This window comes from Aethina tumida, chromosome 4 (genome assembly GCF_024364675.1).
Source record: "Aethina tumida isolate Nest 87 chromosome 4, icAetTumi1.1, whole genome shotgun sequence".
NCBI classification, from domain to species: domain Eukaryota; kingdom Metazoa; phylum Arthropoda; class Insecta; order Coleoptera; family Nitidulidae; genus Aethina; species Aethina tumida.
Genome location: NC_065438.1, coordinates 758,550 through 780,558, shown reverse-complemented (window position 1 = coordinate 780,558; position 22,009 = coordinate 758,550). Strand labels below are relative to the sequence as shown.

Sequence of the window (22,009 nt, the reverse complement as noted above, 5' to 3'; positions counted from 1 at the left end):
TGTGATTGAAATTGGTTGTATTATTAAATTGTGTCGTGTTAGCCAACCCCAACCAACTTACGACTGGGATCCGAAGACCTCGTGGGATCACCAACCGTCGTGGGCTCAACCGCAGAACCAATGGAACCAGCCGGCTCAACAACAATACCAAGTCGAACAACAGTACAACATAGAGACAAACAACACCAGATCGGTGATCAACAAGTCGAAACCACCCGTACCAAGCAAAGCGCCAAAACCTGGCACTGCAACCGTGACAGCAGGAGCGTCAGGTGGCAGCGCTTTGTTCGTCAGCGAAACCGCCTTCCCGTCGTGGGATGATTAGTAAACGAAACGATGATTAAGCCATGTTACTGTTCTACTGTTGTTGTAATATGTCACTGTAAATTTTTGAGGAGGTTGTTGAAAATTGTGTAGTTTTACGAAATTACGTTTGCGGGACTGATGTTTAACTATATCCGATAAGTGACGCCTTGGGGAACATTTTTACCTTAAAGCAATAACTTTTAATGTTTATTTTGTTGAAAGTCAATCATAACCAATGAATTGATTAATAATAATTCAAAATATATAGGTGAATGGAATGAAGTCCCTTTTTTGACTAACTAAAATTTGGCACTAAGGTGCTAATTTTAATTACAATAGAACTAAAATTAATTTCATATATAATAAGGTATTGTAATGTTCTGTAATAAAAAAAATGTAGACTTAAAAAAGTTTTAAAACTGTTCAAGAATGTGTTTTCTTTCAAATCTACCAAATACTCTCTAGTTTTCTTACACAATTAGATTTTTATAAATTAAATAAAACGTTAGCAAATAAAATAAAACCTATTAGAATTAATTAATGTTTAAATTAATTAGTAAATAAAAATAGTATATTTCTTTTATCGACATAAAAGCATTGAAATTAAAGATAATATTTATAAACATGTAAATAACATTATGGTTGTGAAAATATTGGTTGGAATTTGATTTGACTAAAAAATGTTGCCCAATGGTGTGCGTAAAATACTAGTATATAATATATTCTAAACTCAAAAGATATCGTGAACAAATGTTTATACACCTATTTCCTTTCCTGTATCTACATATCATTTTTGATAGTAGACAAATCTTTTTATAGTAGTGGTAGAAATAGTTAAGCAACAAGTGATTTATGTTTATGTATACATTTTTATATGAAATGTAGGATTGTAGTGGACGAAGTGGTGAAAATGAAACGTTGGGCAACTTGAGGGACGCAATTTATGAATTACATGACAGACAATTGTTCACGAATTATATTATTAGACATTTATATTAAGTATATAATAAATAAGTATACCAGTACTATGTAACTACAGTAAGAGGATTTATTATATTCAATTTCATGTGACACATTGTCTAAATCGTTATTTAAATTTATATTCAAAGTTCATTTAAGTTTCTGGATACTAAACAGTTTGTATATAATACGTTTCTTATTATTATTTTACGTAGAGTTCGTCATAAATTTAGTAATTAATATTCGTCATGAAAATCTGGTGATATAAAGGCACAATTCGTAGCTAGCAGTAAATTATTATAAATAAATTGCACCTAATTTGCCTATACAGATCAATGTGATAGCGATATGTAAAATATTAAGTCAATCGGTTATTACTTCAGCCAAACATTGTTCTATCGCAGTTCAATCAATGATCTTCCCCTTAATTAATTCATTCCCTGCAACAGTGTACTCCATTCAAGTTTCCTTCTGTGTTTAAGTAATAACCGATTTGTGTAGGTTTCCGTAATTGTATTTCTTTGACTGATTGCTTAATATCTTTCATGAGTATATCATAAATCATTTGATGGTTTCCGGAATATTTTGGCTCACGCCTGTATAACTTACCTCAATTTTTTCACAATGTCTTCAACCATCAATTGGATTTATCGGCATTTATTCCAAATGCCGAACTAAACTGCATTTCATACGGGTTATTTTGATTCCTAAACAGATTTGATTCGTTACTATTTTTTCAAGTATTTTTTATAGGTAACGGTTGTTAATGTAGATGAGTATTAATTAATTAATAATGTCACAGTATATTCGTAATATAAATAATATATTAATTGTTATCTCTTTAAATAGCATGTTCATATAATGAATAAATCGAATATAATAATTGTATTCGTGTCATTAAATATATTGTTAGTCGTGGTTTTTTGTTATAAACAAAGTATTTCCTCAAAAATACTCTATATAACATTAATTCAATATTTTCAGATATATTATAAAAGTATTTTGTAAATTGACTGTATTATTTTATAGTGTAAATAACAATAACATGTTCAAAAGCAAAACAATGTTCTAAAAGTGTATAAAGAAAATGTAATTGCTTATTAAAATAATTTATTCGTTATACTAATTTTATCACGCCTCTGTATATACACGGGACTGATAATATTATTAAATAAAAAAAACGTCAGTGCCTGGAATATAGGATGATTGAAAAAATCACATAGAACAAACACAATTTTTATAAAGAACCTCCTGCCGAAGTTACCCAAAACCAAAGACAAGAGGTTTCATTATTTTACCGTTTACCCCGTGTTTTTTATAAGAATTGTGTGTAATAGTTATGCAATGTGTGAATTGATTGCCTACTAATGAAAAAAATCATATTATTTATTAAATTTTTATTCGTATTTAATCTATAGCCATAATTTAGGACGAGACATGTATAAACGACGATGGCACTTGTTGAACTATGTTTATACATGTTACATGCTTCATTTTTTATTGTGACCACTATTTTATTTTTCACACAAGTATTTTTAAATTAAATTATGCGAATTTGTATAAATAACTTATTATAGTGATATCTTGGTGTTATTTCTTCCGATATAAAGTATAGTACTGTAAGTTTTAGATGATTCAAAATGTTAAAATATTCATTGGAAAAATAAATGATTTCAGCATTTTCAATTAATTTTTTCTGCTCATCCCACATTTTTAAAATAACTTTATTTTTTTACAAATACATTACGATCGTAGCCAATCTTGTTTTTAAGTACATTAAAAAGCTTTCAAGCTTAATAGAAACACAGAAAAAATGACTTAAAAATCTAGGAAAGTGAAAAAAATGGTGGTACGGTACTGCGAAATGATTAAAAAATCTCGACGTTATCTAATTACTAATCAATTCAGCAACACAATGCACCTACAACATAAATATTGGCCTTTCACTCCACGAGTGTTCGAGTGTGTGTGTTCGGACTGGAGTGCATTATTATTGTACTTGGGCAAGTTCTGTTGACTAAAATGACATGGTGTATTAATTCCAAAACGTTATTTATGGGAATACTCGTATCTGACTCCACCCACGCATGCACAGAACGTTATGCAACGTTTTACGGCTGGACGCATTAAAGATAATTAAGTAAGAAAGGTACATTGCTGATTAGCATCCATGTCAATCCAATAATGGAGTGTTTAGATAGTTCCGATCTACATAAGTTGTGTGACTCATGTTTTGAATTATCATATCACATTCTTCAGCCAAAGAGTATAAAATTTAATACTAAAATAAGATATTACAGTTCAATTTTATATAAAAACTGTGTCAGGTTAAAAAATTCACCGTGTATATTTAGATTTAATTAAAAAATCATGTTTATAAAAACATTTTGTGAACATTTCTAGATCATAAATGGATATTGAAATATTTGTGGAAAATCAAAAATCCTGCAACAATTTCAGTACTGCCTTCCGCTCTTATTTTACCCACACCCTTGTCTAGACCAAATCTAGAGCGAATATAAATATCGTTTTATCTGTCGCAACGTCAAGTAATAAAATTTAACCTTTTAGTTTACAGTACCAATACTTGTTTCAAATATAATTAAACCTCAACAAAATCCTAATTGAAAAAGTAATAAAATGTTAGATAATTAACCCAAGTACTCATGCCAGTACTTGTGGTCGGTGATTCGGACTCGCGACTCCTGCAATGATTAAGTTCTTTAATAAATTGATTCGCCACTAATGCGGTAATACCACTTAAGAAAACGCCTTGATTAATATTCATGTGTTGTGAAAAACAGAGCTTTTTAATTATTTACTGTTATGTAATGATATCAAGGTGGTCTGTCAGCTAAGGTCGTTCAATCCACATTAATAAAACTATAACAAAACCGTACAATAATCATAAAAAAATTAATGGTAATCAATAGATTACAAATTCGTTTTTTCCCGTCTCAGGTGAGTACTGTCTCTTGTGGGAATTACGTTCAGATACGTAACGTTTTGTAACAAGGCATTAATTAACATTGTATGATTTAAGTAATAAGAGAATTCATAAGTGGAGCACATTATGTATGTTAATTCGGCTAATTAGGAAATTATAGTGAACTTGATCTTACACAATAACAAGAATAGGAAAAGAATGTAACAAAACTATTATCTATTATCCAACAGCTAACCTATGTCTTTTTGTTATGGTCAGTTAATTGTCCACTTACGTACATAGTACTTACTTAAATTTTTCACCTTCTCATACTTAAATTGGAACAACGTATCAAAGCTTCAGGGGTGATCAGATTATGATGGACTATTGCTGACTCAAAGGTCTTCGTGGTTCAATAAAGCACTAATTTTAAATATTCAGTTATTTTTGTACTTATGACAATATTGGTAATTGAATAAACTATCTATTACAAGTTTAAAACTTTGAAGAAAAATTTCTTGACATTTATACTTCCTATAGCTGTAATTCAGCTATTTTTCTTCCAATTGAAACGAATTAGGTATCACTGGATGCATAATTTACTTACCTTTCTAACGTTCTATTAATCATCTCGATCTGGTACGCCATTTATTCTGAACGCCTCATTAAGTAAAATGAAACAAATTTTTCTCATTATCTAAGTGAAGGGAATAAGTTACAAAAAAATTAATACGATTTTCATGTTTAGTGCTTTAAAATTACCCTAAAAATAAATAAATAAACTGTTTTAGTAATTTTTAAAAATAAAACAAAAATTAATAAATTATGTAAAGTAAAAATAATAAATAATTACAAAATCTTATAAGGAATATTAATAAATTTATTAAATTTGAATTATTTTTACTAAATTACTCAAAAACTGATTTAAATTTCAGACATTTTGGCATACTTTAAATCAAATGCTAAGTAATTACATAATTATTAATTTTACTAATTAATTACCAATTTTTATTAGATAAATTGAATCACAAAAAAAGAAAATAAAATAGTCAAAAATCTTAAATGGTAAAAACCTCAAATAAACGACCATAATATAAAGATACAATATATGTTATTAATTTGGTATTAATTATAATTAAAAAAGTAATACTAAAAAATGTATTTAATTTAAAATATTTTTATATTAAAATCTCTTATTTTGATAACAATTGTGGTAATCAGATTTCAGATATATTTGTAAATAAACAAAATATATTTTTTGATTATTATTACTGATTATAATTAATAAGTAAAATAATTCAATATAATAATTAATTTATTATTTTAATATTTGTATATAAAAATTTCCCATAAAAAGAAAGTATTTACTAAATTTTTAAATGATTGTTTCAAATGAATTACAATAATTGTCTTAACATGGTTCATTCAACGTATATGCGTAAATTTTCGTAACCTTGCCGTAATGCAGATAGAACAAAAGTAATTTTACACAGTTCAGCGGCTCCGCATTTCCAGCAAGGACGGCCGGAATGCCTTCAGTGTATTTCGGTTGCAGGATCTTTACGCAACTCGATAAAAATTATGTTCCAGGAAACTGGTCGTTCGTATACGGCACACGCCGCACGAATGTAAATCTTTTTGTAGGAAACGTTACCATTTTCGTTAACCAACTCAACCTACATTTCATTGATTTGATTGCGACGGGATAACACGTGCACACACACACACACACACAAACACACACATATACACGAACCGAAATTTCACAACTTAACTTTTTTCTCTTATCTACTATTGATTTATGTTGGCTGAAAAGTTGTCCTGCGTTTTTCTACTTCACTAAATTCAGCATTTTGGGGGGTAAAAATGTTTGAAAAATTAATGGAGATGTTGTTTTACGTGTTTATGATACCAGTGAAAGTGGAATAGGTATCATTATTGTATAATAGTGTTAGTCCGGTGCAGTTTGGCCACACCCTGCATGTAATGCATATCACACAGCAATCGAAACAATTTCAATACGATAAATATTGATATACGCAATTTAAACACATCAACTTCGTCCGACTATCAATTACAAATCTGGTATGAATAACTGGAACAAGAAACTAATGTAAAATTATCATTCACACCCAAAAGTTCCCACTACTTCATCAAAAAAAATATGGAACAAGTAATATTCAATGGTGCTTCAAACATCTCTAGCAAACTCTTCGTTCATTCAATTTAGACCATTTAAAGTTTAATTTGTTTATTTATTATCATTTATATATTTTTTGACACAATTTTGAAGAAAATTAAATAAAAATACAACTTTTATTGCCCATAACAGCCCATTAAATGACATGTCTGAGAAAAATAAAGGCACCAGATCCATGAATTCGATAGTAATAAGTTATTTACAGCCACACGATCGCCCCCAACAGATTTTATCATAAAATATATGAAAATTGTGACCCGTTGCATAACACTCTTGCCACAATGTATAATGATCTGATTCTAAATTCGATAAGCCACGTTATTGAAGATGATGATTTGTGTGTTAATATTAATATATTCAAATGCGGTAATTGTCGGCTTTTAATTATTTTGTTGACAGCCGTTTAAGACAAGTGGGAACCAACATAATTATGGATACATTATTAGATATTCCTACACTGAAAACGGTTGTGGTGGTAGGATTAATCATCGTTCAATGTTATTAGACCTTACACAACTTAACAATTATGATTAAACACAAGAGAAAATGCACAAATACTGGACCTAAATACCAATAATAGAAGCTAATCTATTTGCAACAATAGACACCCTTGAATTAAAATGGGAATCATTTTTAATCTGAACCAAATATCTCGCAGTTTATCCGATGTTCTATAAAAGGCGCACCAGTCACAACGCTTAATCATTTCAATAGCACAAATGAAATCATAGATCACCGGCCACAATTTTATGTGTCAAGAAACCGATGCGAGATATCTCGGTCAATGAGGGGCGTTGCAATTAGCATGCAGACACAAAGGTCTCACTGGAAAATGTGGAGACTGCTCTTGAAATGTGCAATTTATGAATGTCTGCGAAATGGCACGACAATATTTATAACACGCATATCTGATTCAAATCAATTCCACTTGATGTATACACACTCAATATAATTTAGTAACAACGAATTGAATCCAGTTTATTAATATACTTTTTTAATATAAATATTCAATTGGTATTTTTATTTTACTACATTTTATATACTATACAATAATAATAATAATAATAATCTAACCTAGCCTAACCTAAACTAACCTGATCCACTTTAACCTAACCTAACCTATCCTATCTTAACCTAACTTATCCTAACCTAACCTACTTATATTAAAAATGAATATAAATATTAAAAAATGTATAAGTAATTAATTTTTATTTGTTAATGATTTTATTGTGGAATAATATCAGTGAAAATTTGTTAGTAGTTGTTTTGTTGATTAGATTTCATTGTTGTTCAAGATAACCATCATCATGTACTCAGTAAATACTATTATCATTCTTCAACAAAATTAAGCCAATGATAAGCATATAAATATATATTTGTAATAAAAAATCAAAATTAATTATTATGGTTTTTCCTAAATATGTAATTTAGTTTTTTATTAAAATCTATATTCTATTATTATTTATGAAAAAGGTCTCTTTAACTTAACCTAACCTAACCTAAACTAACCTACCCTAATCTGGCCTAACCTAACTTAACAGAAACAAATTATTTTTTAAATTAATGAGATTATTTATAAAATACAGAAAGAATATTTTACGTTGATAAAATTAACTAAAATTTTACACCTTTCAATGATAATTTATCAAAGAAATCTTAAATTTCAAATTGTTAATTGCCATTAAAAATATTGATTTATTAATTTATTTAAAAAGGAGATACTAGTTTCATATATTTAAATAGTATGTCTTTATTAGTGTTATTTCCAATTAGAATGAAAAAATAATTAGAAATTTAATTAATGTCAACCTCCTTTACTAAATTGTGTGTATTTCGTAGATTCAAAGAACGTCTGAACTAAAACCAGACAGAGTGTCTTTCCATTTTATCTAAAACCGCAACGACACACCCAGTCGATTTCTGTCAATGGAGCCCCCATTTGCTTTCAGGATCTGAAAAACCCATGGCGACAACGACCTTGCCTCCAATCCACAATGCACCAATGCACTTTCGTTAATAATTTTTTTTCCAGGACAAAAGTCCGAGTGTGGATTTTTTCCACAAATCCCGGTGAGCGTTTTGGTCGTTGCATAGATAGGGTTAGAGGTCCTATAAAAGACATCGGAGCCGAGTTACAGTACAGTGCAGTTCCATACTCAGTTAAGAGTACTGTACAGTGTTGTTACGTAACATGTATACGAAGGTAGGGCCCATTTGGCTGTTGACATTTTAGTGTTTTAAGTTTGTGTGACCAAATATAGTATAAAAAAGAGTATGAACAATATAATACATAATATTGAGCGGCGTGACTAATTTTAACATATTATTATAACATTAATTAATTCCGATAGTGTGTTTTGGTGTCCACGTAATAAAATATTAATTATAGTTATTATTTTATAAATTAATAGTCTAAAAAACTAGCACATAACTTTTTTATTTTGTTGTAAAGTTTTAAATTACTTAATGAAGTGTAAAAAATAGTAAAAAATAATTTATATGCCTATGATTATATATTTTATTTAAAATACCTAAAATTTTGACATTTTAAACAGCTGTACATCAATTTAATGCTTAATATTTTTATCAAAGTCTTACAATTACTCAATTAACTGTAAAATGTGCATTTTTTAGAAATGTATTTAGATACACATTATACAATTTTTTTTATTTTTTAAAGTATATTTTGTACGATTTTTTTATTTTTGGTCTCTTTTTTCAATTTGTTTATCAGCAATAATGGTTTATTTAAATAAAAAAATTATGTGAAAATATAAACTTTTTATAAAAACGTAAAAATAAAATTCATTGAACGTCAAAAATATATATATATATATATATATATATATATATATATATATATATATATAATTAAACTTACTTCTAATTAAAAATTAATGTAGGAGTTTTATATCCTTGTATTAATCTTTCCCTTGTTTAATTAATGAAAAAGTCATAGAAATAGTAAAATAATTAATATTTTATTCAATTTTTGCTTTCAAAGAAACGCATGAATGAAACATAGTAGAGGTAGTTATATAACATGAACCTTGATTTACTATTTTCCAAGTAATTTGCATATATTCCTAGTAAGTAGTACTCTCTACCATGTTTCTATTAAAATTCCAATTTCCATAATCCCCGTACGCACTCATAACCGTCGACATAATACCAGAAAATTTGCAACTGTTTTCTATTCTGTCAAGTCCATATTTCGTCTGTAGGCAATTATTCTATACAAATGTCAATTACTAGTTTGTAATGAGGTTGTACCCGTTGAGGCAGCTGAATAAATAAATTTTTAATTGGAAACTAGGCCAAAACTTTATGCGTGTCTTTCGCACCTTGAGTACACAATTTAAAATGTTATTACAATTTTAAATTTATAAAAAATATTTCCTAAATTTCCAATAAATAAAATGAAATCTATTTTATAATTGCCCATAACATAAAAATTACATTTACATTGCTGAAAATGAATTTATCTCTTCACATTTTATTTGATAATTGTATTAATATTTTACTAATGAATTGTATAAGCAAAAGTTGTAAATAACTTATCTGTCCATTTCTATTCTATTCTCATAATATTTATATATTATATTTATTTATTTTTGTAGTTATTTCAATGTATTTGTACTCTTTTTAGATCTTAGCATTCGCTGCCCTGATAGCAAGTACAAAAGCTGGTCTGCTGCCGGCTACTGCGATATCCGCCCACGGTTTAGCACTTGGACCTGCTCTGGGGCCAGCCCTAAGTTCCTTAGGTCATGCCATCGCAGCACCAGCCCTAGCACCGGCTATTTCAGCCTATGGACCCGCCATACCAGCCTATGGGTCCGCCATACCAGCCTATGGGCCTGCGTTAGCCGCCCCCGCCCTTCTCAAAGCACCTCTAGGTCCAGTTGTTAAGGCTGCACCATCTGTCGACTACGTGGTAAGGCATTAGTTGCTTTAAATTACACATGAGTCTGGTGGGCCATGATTACATCCAAGTTATTTAATTTTGTTGATGAAATGAAGTTGATAACGAAACTATATGGGAGAAAACCAAAGTGTTATTAAAGGCGTCGTGAAAGTCTTAAATTTAAATTAATAGTCTTGAGTAATAGTCCTGGGACAATTGTGCCATATGCATTTAAAATTTGCAGACATTGCAAACGACCAAACATCATGCAAGTGCCAAAAACAAGTGCAATAAAACGGGGTTCATAAAATTTCACTTCCCGAACACAACAATTATTTAACGAGCCATTACAAAACAATAACAAAACGAATCCGTACCTCGATGGCAATTCAACCTTGGCGATTTGCTCGTCCGTACACACACAACCGTGTACTTGACTCTTCAACACCATCTTCGTTCACTTTCGTTGACCAGACGGAACTTGGTAATGAATCTTGCAATAGTCTCTCGCTGGGTAACCATATGTCGGATTTTCACCTGTGCGTGATTTCTAAAAATTTTATCGGGCCCAATTTCATTTTCCCATTGACAAACACCGCATAAATTATTTGTTTCATTGTAGGCATATCCCAAGTACGAATTTAAATACGGCGTAGCCGACGGCCACACCGGAGACCAGAAGACTCAATCGGAAATCCGCGACGGCGACGTGGTCAAAGGCCAGTACTCCCTGGTGGAACCGGACGGAACCGTCAGAACCGTCACCTACACCGCCGACGACCACAACGGCTTCAACGCCGTGGTAACCAGAGCCGGCCACGCCGTGCACCCATCGGTCGCAGTGGCCCCCAAAGTCCTGGCGGCTCCGGCTTTGGCGCCCCAACTCCTGGCCTCGCCCCTGGGCCACGGCTTGGCCGGTCCCCTGGCCTACGGGGGGCTGCTCAAGGGCTAAAAACGACCGCCTCCGCCAGCATCGCCGGAGAAGTTTCGACACAAACCAGCTTTGTGGCGGAGCTTCTTGGCTGCAAATGATGCAACCGATCAGGGACCTTAAAAACTTGGTTGGGTCGTTTGTGTTATGGTGAACGACTTTTTTATGTCTTCGTTAATTAAAAAAACTTGTTCATTATAAGATGTCGGATGTCTGTGAATGTTCGTGGATGACTGCTTGCCAGGAAGATGCGTGCTCTTATTTATTTACCCTTGATGTCTTCTCTTGAGCAGTCGGACACAGACCGCCATGCCGAAATGATGCGCCCCTATTGTTTTTTTGATGAATGATCTGTCCTATGCTTCTTTATTGTGTTACTTATGTATATATCATATTCTAGTTCTATGTCATGCAGTATTGTTTTTTTCACTTTTATATCATAAATATATCATGTATTCATCAACACTGTCTTCTTCTTTCCACCTTTAATTTTTAAATTAAATTTTTCAAAACGATCTAATCGTTCTAAGTTGGCCTACAATTATAAATTGTTTAATTAATTGAATGAAACAAATTGCCAATGTCAGTTCCAACAAAAACAAAGTATAATTAACCTAATATTTCATATTATTGTATTTATAACAAAACGCATTATTAAAACCGCAATATTTTCAAATTACAAACAGATATAAATATTTTACATGTGCAATATCCGCCGACGTTAATTAATTTAGTTTAGTATGGCCTTTGCCACTAGACATATAATTTTATACACAATTAAGTGTTACTACACTAATGTCGGACAAGTATATTAAGTCCACTGAAGCAATTTGATGAAATCTAATGTTTAATTTAATAAAATTGTGTTTATGGTAGTTTTATTTAATAAATTTTCGTACGTGATGGAAAATATGTAATGGGGAAAGTTGCACATGCAATAATTGTAACAATTCACACATTTTTTTGCTTTTTTAATGTCTTATGTTAGTTTAAAATGTCCTTTTATTTATTCGATTTTAAAAAAATGTTTTGCCAGCAAATTTCAGCCAATCTTCAAAACTGAAACTGAAACTGATAGTGGGGAATTAATTTTTCAAATACTGAGTAACCAGTTAACCAACATGATGGTTATTTAATATAATCAAATAGTCTAGAGGGTACTTAATCATTCACGACACATTGTAACCGAATATTGTAATATTTGTATACGGTTCCGTCGCGGAAGCTTAAAACGCTTCACTGAATTTTATTGCGTTCCTTTAACGAGTTCAATACATTATATAATGCCGTTTTACATAAACCGTAAATTCTTCAAAATGTTGTAGGCAGAGGAAATCTGATTGAAACAAACACAGAGGTTGTATAATTAAGATACTTAGACTCAGATATTAAATTATGTAAGTTAAGAAAGTTCTTCCCATAGAATCAACCCTTAAATTAAAAACACAAGTGGAAAAAAGTTAGCACCAAGACTTCCAGATAAATTTCAGATCCTATTCCAAACACGAAGTGGTTAGGAACAATTTATGTTTACACAGACATGACACGATAAAAGCTGCGTGTTGCGCATAAATTTGATCACTATTTTGAATATTTTGCATTTATTTACTGCAACGTTATTGTTATACAATTAACGGAATCGTTATGGTTGTACAATCAGGATTATATTATGACCTCAAAATTTATTTGTGGGAATGGGTAGAAAGGTTCACTCGAGCGAAACAGATTTATACTTAATCATAAGTGAACTTAATAATGTACGAAGGCGAAATATTCGAAATTATTTAATTAATGGTGAAGTGAAATATATTATGTAAAGCTTCTCAAGGTCAGATTTTTTTTTAATAGAAATTGTCACAAGTTGAAAAGAGGTACTTCATACTTTAAACACCATAAAAGAGTTATCAAAGCCCTGAAAACTTTAAAAAAGTTTTTACTAAAAGCTTCTGTGCTCCATTGAAGAATTTTTAAATAATAATAGTTTTATGTTACAAATCTGGAACTACGTTAATTTACTCATATTATAATTTGTAGTTTTCTGTATTCCAAATATTTTAAATATAAAAGTTATTTTATCTAAATTATAAATTAATTAATATAAAAATGTAAAATATACACACAAATATTCTACGACCAATTTATAAGTCTTATTCAATTTTTAATATAGTAAATAAACTTTGTGTGGAACTATTTTCTTTTTTAATTAAGGCCTTGCAGCGTTGCTACTGAATTTCATAACGTGCTGCGGTTTTACGCTAATTAACCGTTTGTAAAGGAAGGAAATGAAAATGTTCAGAACACATTCCTTAGTCCTGTGAATGCTTACGAATTTGTGTCAAGGATAAAAACTATGAAAAACTGTTTTATTATTTTCTTCGTTAGCTTAATTTTAATTACTGTTTATTATTTATAGAAAGTTACTTACAAATAAATTTATAAGATTAAGATTAAAGCAACATTTTAAAGTAAAATTTTGCAAGGTCTTGAGTAATAGAGTGTAAAATTGGACCCGGAATTAAGTAATGTGGCAAAGGAGGAAAAAATTGCAAGGTAATTTCTTGGAATAAAAGTGCATAGTTAAATTAAATTTTAAACTATAAAACTTCTTTAGGTAAAACTAATATAATTTACCATAAATTTTAATTAACTAATTTTGAACATTAGTAATAGGTACTCTGATATAGATCTTTATATAGCATTTGGTTGACCATAAACACATATTAGATTGATTATATTATTATCGTGACCATAAATCGGTCTTTAATAAATTTCGCTTTCATATCGGCATAATTAATAGATCCGTTACTTACATGTACAAAGTATCTCCTGAAAATACTAGTTCGTGACTCTCAGCATTTATGTTAACACTAAATACTTACATTAGCAGTATCAGTTTATGAAGTTATTAAAAATCGAGGCAAGTTAATAAATGCACGATTAAGTAACCGACTCTTTGAAACAGTTTATTTGCATCGGAACCGTTGTAGTAAAATAATAATAAACAACAAAAACGAAATAGATACATTTCAGTGCTGCACTATTTGTTGTACATAAAGCCGTTGTTTTCCATCAGATAAATTGTATTTCTTAATTAGATTTTAGTTTAATTTTATTGTCTTTTCAATGGTGAAACATTATGCAACGACGTTTAATGCATATTTGTGTATTTTAATTAATACCTGTGTTTGGTGATGGTTCGAATTGATAACATGAACTCAGTTATTATATTGAAGAATATAGTTATGTTGCAATTTGTGTTAATAATGAAAATCTAAATGAAATCAAAATTAGTTTCAGCCATTTATGCAATGAATCATAAATTATTTAAAAAATTTGAATATAGACAGACAAGAACATATTAGCAGATTGCACAATTAGCATATTCCATTGTTGAATCACATTTCTTTTTAAACTTTCTTAATTAGATTGCTCGAATGAAACACATAAAATCATTTACATAATTAACTATTTAAATTGTTGTTTCTCAAACGTGAAACTTCATTTTATTATGTAGCATGCATGTATGTCGTTTTACAATGGCAAATTTTAAACAATTCCACAGATATTTGATGCTAAATTTTTCTAAATTATCACGGTTACTCACTCATATTTATTTTTTTTTAACAACTTATCCACTATTACAGTATTATTCTGTAATGACATATGTAAGCAACAGCCTATAATAAAGTTTGCAGTTGGCAATTTAGTAATTAGCCTAAGTATTTGTAATTGAGATATTTTTATGAATCATATGTGACATAGTTTCCGATGGTAGTTGCACCGAATTGAGTAAGAAATGGTCATGCATTTGTAATTGATAAAGGTCAATTTCAAATATGAATAATTAATGCTTAAACGGTTAATGATCTTACACATTTCAAATGTTTACATTGTGGGACCATCCAAATAAATTAATTAATTATAATCTTAGCAATATTATTAATAACTATATTGAAAATAATATTTCAAAGAGAAAAATAAAATAATCTGATCATGCCATAGAAGTATCACATATAAAAATATTAAATTTAAAATGTTATCTAAAAATAATTTCTAATAAAACAAAATTTTAGTTAATTTATAAAATATACATACAGATTTATTATAACTATAGATAAAATAATAAATAAAATAATTGATAATAAAGGCATTTATTATTATTATTAAAATATTATATATTATATTAATTAATAATATCATTTTGGACAACAATTATTATAAACTAGTTTTGATTAAAATACACATTACAAATAATATTTAAAATTTTTCATAGAATATTGTAATATATTGGAGGAAGTTTTTTATTTTCCGTAATAAATTTATAAATATTCAGTTTGTATTAATTTTTTCAATTTTTTATACTCTTAGAAGAATTAAATTAAAATCAGGAAACAATAAATAAATTTGAATAAAAATGAGGAAATTAAAATCAAATCATAAATATTAATAATTAATAATAATAATATTTTAGAATAGAATAAAATTGAAAAACAAAATAAATCGTAATTTTCTATTAGATTTATCCTTTTTATACAATAAATTTGTAATTAATTCATTAAATAATCAAATTAATATTATATTAATTTTTTTTACTATACACTTTCAAAATTCAATTATAATCACTAATTTGTGTTTTCTAAAAAAAAAGGAATTATTTTTTAAATAAAACTAGAATGCTGCTTAAAATATTTAATATTATTTAATTAGACCTAGAAAATAATTTCATAGTTATGAAAATAATATCTGTAAGTAAAACCTTGAAATTTTTAATTTTTTAAGACAGTGATCTGTAAACAAAAGTTTTTATCATATTTTAAATTACAATGATGGAATTGCGTTGATGATAAATAGTTAATTTAATTTAATACTTATAGGTAAACATTGGCAAAGTTAGTACCATGTACGATTCTGATTAGAAAAGCACAGAAAATCAGTGATTCTCCACCAAACCTGCACATCATGAATTTTAACATTAGGAAGCGTTGAAAATAGAAAAACGCGTACCGTACATGCTCCACATAGACCTTGCTATTGTCGCAACCGAATACTTTCCATCGTCGGGTACGTGACGTCTGACCATTGGGTACTTGTGGGATCGATCATTTTTTTTTTTCAACGGGAATCGTGGTAAATGACGCGTGGTGGTTTGCCCATTGCACATATTTATGGCTATATAAAGCGACCGTCGGTGTACCCTAAGGTAGTAGCAGTTCCGCATCAGCTCAGTGCAAAACCAAAACGAAAATGTTCGCAAAGGTGTGTGTTCGTTACAGTTTTCCTCGAAGACAGTTCAAACAGTGATGAAGATTTTTTATTTTTCCAGATTGTAGCACTCGTTGCCATTGTTGCTTACGTCCAGGCAGGCATTATTGCAGGAGGGCATGGAGATTTGGGGGGTCTGGGGGGTTATTACTCCGCAGCCCCGATAGCCATCGCAGCTCCTGTCATTAAGGCCGCCCCCATCGCTGTTGCTGCCCCGGTTTACAAAACCACACATGATGTCGACTACTATGTGAGTAAAGTGATGTCTTCTAATGAAATTTTCTGTCAAACAATTTAATTAAAGCAAATAAGGATTTATAAAGATTAAACTCATATATTTATCAAAAAATTATATGAGAAAACATATGTTAAAACTGCTTTTAAGTATTAAACATACAACTAATTATTTTAATCAAATTATTATCATATAAATATCTTATTATATCAATTTTATTAGTCTTATCTTGTTTTTGTTTTAAAGTATTTGTAAAAACAGACAATTTATTGAATAACATTAATATAAATTAATCTAAATGCCATTAAAGCATATTTGTGAAACTCTGAAAAAAATTAAGTAACATTTAATCATAAAATTATCATGAAATATTTATTGTGACAATTTAAAATTACTTTATATTATTAACATTTACTTAATTTTTCATTAAAATATGTAAACTAAATTAAAAAAATGAAGTAAAAGCTCAAATATTGAAACAGCAGTAAAAAACCTGTAATAAATTCAGATATGTACAAAAATATTATCAACGATTTCATTACTTGTTACAAAATCATGTCGAAACGATCACGAAAAATATAACATATTGCATTTTCTACTAAATTACTCACATTCAATTACATAACTTTCTACACATAAACGTAAACCAAAGTCTGGACATGTACGAGTAGGTACTCGGTAGGTACCAATTTTCTTTGTTCCACGAAACTGTGAAATTTTCAAAACTCAAGTTAATGTTTTGATTCTAATTATACTAATTATACCATGATTAACTCGAATTACTTGCATTCGCCTCCGGGTGGTAAGAATGTGCAGTTAATGCACAGTTACTGTGCAATCACCCGAAGATTGGATGAGGTTTTTTGGTGTGGAAATGGAAAAAGTGTAGCGAGGACTGGGCAGATAATTGCACGTTAACATACTCAAGCCAACGTCTTAAAATCATTAGATGCAATCTCGATTGACTTTAAACGATTAAATGTTGCGTTACATCAAGCTGTTTTATAAATTAATAACTGCGACGCAATTATTTATGAGTGCGGTGTGATGCAAATGTTTGCCATTAATTTAACATAATGTTGTGTCTTTCAGGCTTATCCCAAATACGAATTCAACTATGGAGTAGCCGACGCACACACAGGAGATCACAAATCCCAGCACGAAGTACGTGATGGTGACGTGGTGAAGGGCTCTTACACCGTCGCCGAACCCGATGGTACCCTCCGTACTGTCCATTACACCGCCGACGACCACAACGGTTTCAACGCCGTCGTAGAAAGAACTGGACACGCCGTACACCCAGTGCCAATTGTGCACAAGGCGGTGATTGCTGCTCCTGTCGCCCTTGGACACGGTTACCATTGATGATCTCCTGGACTAATTTAGCTGTTGCTCATTTGTACATACCTCATTCCTATTTTATTGTAACGTTTTAGCTCCCTTGCATCATGATATATGCCATATTTATTTTTTATTAAATAAAATATATTTTATCTTCATACATTTGAGTTTTATTAAGCTTTTCTAGAAATTAAACAATAAATCTCCCTGACTTTAAATAAACTACTCACCCATCCAAATAATCTCTTTGAAATCAATCTTGAAAAAACTAAATATGATATAATTATATTGACATAAATATATAAAAATCTTTGAGGTTGAGCTCATGAAAACACTTTTTTACATATAAAAATTTAATGAAAAAAATATTTCAAAAAAGGTGTGATTAATTCTGCCAAAATAACGAAACAAAGTTAAAAAGTTTTGAGATAAGTGTTTTTTAGGTAAAATGATATCAAATTTACGTGTTTATAAGTGTTTATGTAGATAAAATTGATGTTTAATTTGTGTTTATTAAATGTTAAATTATAATGAAGAGTTAATAATTTGTGTGTTTTAACCCATAAAAGAATTCAGTGTATAAAATTCTTTAAAAAAACACGTGGTACTTAAAAAAATAACTGTTTCTATTCGTTCAATAAAAATAAAGACATAAAGGTAAAATCGTTTTAATATAAATATGTATAACATATATAACAGTTTTCCTGAAAAAGTGTAGTTCTTAGAAAATTTGACTTTTTCTATTCATTCAGTCATAATAAACAAGTAAAAGTAAAGAAGCTTGAGATAAGAGTTTATTTAGATAAAATTGATGTTGAATTTGTGCTTATTCAATACTGAACTTTTTCTATTCATTCACTCAAAACAAACACTCAAAATTAAACTTTTAAGTAAAGTGTTTATTTAGATAAAATGTTAAATTTATGTGTTTATAAGTGTTTAATGAGATAAAATTGATGTTTAATTTGTGTTTATTCAATGCTGTATTATAATAAATTAAAGCTCTTATTTAATCTATTAAAAAATTTAAACAATAAATTGGATAATTGATGTAATTATTACTGAAAATGTACTTTATCTTTTAAATTATACCTTACAATGTGTTCAAAATTTCACACCGCCATAAACATTTAATTATATCGCTAATGGCGCTCGTCAACATCTTAACAAGGATCTTTGATTAATTAATCAAATCTTTTCAACAACATATCCGTGTGATGTTAATGACGCTTGGTAAATAGCTTGAGGTCAATCACAGAAAATTATCCTGGTCCAAAATTTTAATCCTCTTATTTAGTTACCTTGATGAATGGTTTAGTCAATTCGAAGGTTGTGATTTCTTTGGATAAGGAGTAATTTGGACAAATTTACTTACCATAAGCTACGTAAGTATAATTTCCTGTTCGAGACAAAATAATAAATAAAGAAATAGAAAGTGATCCAGTCGATACAATAAAATAATCAATTATTTCATCGATACCATTTGAAGCAATTCTTTGTGAGCACTAATTTGCCATAATTATCCAATAAAGCTTAAACATTAAGTCACCTGCATTCAAAATAATCATTTTAGTGTACAGTTTTGTAAGTGGGTCAGTTTGTTAAGACGTTCAACTTTCAAAACTGAGTTCCTCCTATTATTCAAAGCGGGGTTCGCGGCGCACATCCGAATTTGTCTTTATAAAAGGAGACGCCGTTTTTCCTTTTGTATTACAGTGCCAAACTCGTAACGACCAACAACGTAAAGATGTTCTCAAAGGTGTGTGAAAATTATTAAAACACATGTGACTGTGATGTTGTAACGTGTGCAGTGAATATGAAAAGAGAAATTAAATTGTGTGCCTTATTTTAAATTTTTATCAACGTTATGATCGAATTACTTAATGGATAATGTTTCAGATTATCACCACCGCTGCTTTTTTGGCAGTTGCTTATGCTGGTATTGTTGATTACCATGGTTACGGTTCCACTGATGTTCTGTCCGGTTATGGGCATGGTTCTGAAGGACATCACGATGTGGATTACTACGTGAGTACCAAAGGAAAATTAATTTATTATTAATTTTCCCAATATTAATATTAAACGATGATAAATCAGTTATAATTTAATCTATTCAAAATATGATAATTATATGTGTAGATTATGCAAATGTTCAATAAAAGGAAAAGCATAAAATAAATACCGAATATTTATATCAATGTAAATATGTTTTCTATTTAATTTTCACTTTCGAACTATATCAATAAAATGTGTTCATCATCTGTCAGTTACAGTCAAGTGTGTTGATAATCATGTTAAAAAGTAACTAAACTATTTATTAGATACAAAAAATATAGAAAATCTATTGTTTATAAATGTTACAAAACTTGTCGTTCCAATAAAATACTTAAGTAATTTCATATATGAGAAATAAGACTTGCGCAAAACTTCTTGTGTCGTTACAGTAGTGTTTAGTTACATTTATTTTTATAACTTTTATGTAATCATATAATAATTAGCATAAAACAATTTTAGAAATTATTACCTCATAAATTGTAATATCTACGTCACTTGTTACAATTATAAAACTTCAACATGTTTTAAATTTTTGAAGGTACCATTTAATTTTTAGGCTCATCCTAAATACGAATTTAACTATGGAGTGCAAGACCCCCACACTGGTGATCACAAGTCCCAACACGAAGTCCGTGATGGTGATGTAGTGAAAGGTTCCTACTCCCTTGTGGAACCCGACGGTACCACCAGAACCGTCCACTACACCGCTGATGACCACAACGGTTTTAATGCCGTCGTAGAAAAATCCGGACACGCCGTCCACACTGAACCCGTCTACCAGAAAACCATCCTGGAAACTCCTTCGTACTACCATCATTGATTAACTTTTATAATATATTATTTATTGTTAAATGCACTTTTTTAAATAAAATTATTTTTTTAATAATTGTTTTAATATTGTTTTAGTATAACCAGGATGAAAAACAATTTGAAAGTCTAAAAATTAAATTAATTATGCTCATTAGTGGGCTGAGTACTGTAATTTTATCGAAATCCCGGAAGGAAATGTTAACACCGACATTGGCCAACTCTTCCTAAACACGAGAATATTGTAATAACAGCAAAAAATGTTTATGAGATAGGTCATGCACGTAATGAATGACACTTTTACTCGAGTTACTTGGACTGTAACAAAAGTACTTCTATGTTTGTGTTCTACTAGTGCCTCCTTCGTTGCTGCCAGCATAAACCTGTTTTGACAAAGTATTCTTTCATGGTTAGATGTCGCTGTTATTCATTCGGTACCTCTCACCACCGTTGTTCCCAAAATGGGGATGAAATAGGGGAGGTAGAGAAAATGTCGGTATCGCTTCTCGGCCCTATGGCTAAGATCAAAGTGTAGTATCTGTTCTTATCAGCTTAATATCTGATACGCACCGCATGCGGTGCCAGTATATTAAACTGATTTTTGGAAATTGATGGAGGGTTAGGGGCTTGCTCCACCTCTGTCGCGGGTTGACCCGGTATTGCAGTACCTCCGGGAACGGCCCATAAATATTAATTAAACAAAAGTTTTCTACAAATATCAACTTCTTTGAATTTGCATATCTTGATAACATTTGAATTTGATTGTATCAATTTGTGCTGCCAGTGTTGTAGATTGAAAAAAAATTTTTCTCTGCTCAAAGTAGCTTCTCTCAAAAACAAAGTTTCAAGTATAAATCGTACTATTATATGAAGGATGGGTACCTAAAATATAGTTATATAGTTATAGTTTCAAAATTGACTTTTATGTGCCAGAGATACAGACTCCCAGAAAACTTCCAAGCTTCAATTATAGTAACGACATGTTGTAACTTCAAAAAAACTCTCTAAGTTTTAATACTGACTTTCCACCATTTTTAATTAATAACACACTAAAAAAAATGTGTAAGAGAGAAATTATC

At 29.8% G+C, this 22,009-nt stretch overlaps 4 protein-coding genes and 1 non-coding gene across 5 annotated transcripts in view; all 5 read left to right on the top strand.

The window, feature by feature from the left end:
* Positions 1-2,952, top strand: part of LOC109603996 (probable cationic amino acid transporter) — a 36,979-nt gene extending 34,027 nt beyond the window's left edge. The window contains exon 15 of the mRNA XM_049966519.1: positions 43-2,952. Within this exon, the coding sequence (XP_049822476.1) occupies positions 43-325 (283 nt within the window). The 3' untranslated portion in view covers positions 326-2,952. The remainder of the gene's footprint in view (positions 1-42) is intronic.
* A 5,631-nt stretch (positions 2,953-8,583) lies between these two features.
* On the top strand, positions 8,584-11,652 carry LOC109603829 (cuticle protein 19). The gene is made up of 3 exons (XM_020020338.2): positions 8,584-8,595; positions 10,042-10,329; positions 10,922-11,652. Exons 1-3 carry the CDS (start codon positions 8,584-8,586, stop codon positions 11,249-11,251), a joined length of 630 nt encoding a protein of 209 aa, XP_019875897.1. The 3' UTR covers positions 11,252-11,652.
* Positions 11,653-16,463: 4,811 nt separating this feature from the next.
* On the top strand, positions 16,464-18,226 carry LOC109603844 (cuticle protein 8). The gene is made up of 3 exons (XM_020020353.2): positions 16,464-16,486; positions 16,554-16,742; positions 17,820-18,226. The coding sequence occupies exons 1-3, from the start codon at positions 16,475-16,477 to the stop codon at positions 18,090-18,092; spliced, it is 474 nt and encodes a 157-aa protein (XP_019875912.1). The 5' UTR covers positions 16,464-16,474; the 3' UTR covers positions 18,093-18,226.
* Positions 18,227-19,802: 1,576 nt separating this feature from the next.
* Positions 19,803-20,994, top strand: LOC109603847 (cuticle protein 19). The gene is made up of 3 exons (XM_020020356.2): positions 19,803-19,827; positions 19,968-20,096; positions 20,680-20,994. Exons 1-3 carry the CDS (start codon positions 19,816-19,818, stop codon positions 20,941-20,943), a joined length of 405 nt encoding a protein of 134 aa, XP_019875915.1. The 5' UTR covers positions 19,803-19,815; the 3' UTR covers positions 20,944-20,994.
* Positions 20,995-21,428: 434 nt separating this feature from the next.
* Positions 21,429-21,620, top strand: LOC126265456 (U2 spliceosomal RNA). The gene has a single exon (XR_007547939.1). It is a non-coding gene; the product is annotated as a U2 spliceosomal RNA (small nuclear RNA).
* Positions 21,621-22,009: the final 389 nt, after the last annotated feature.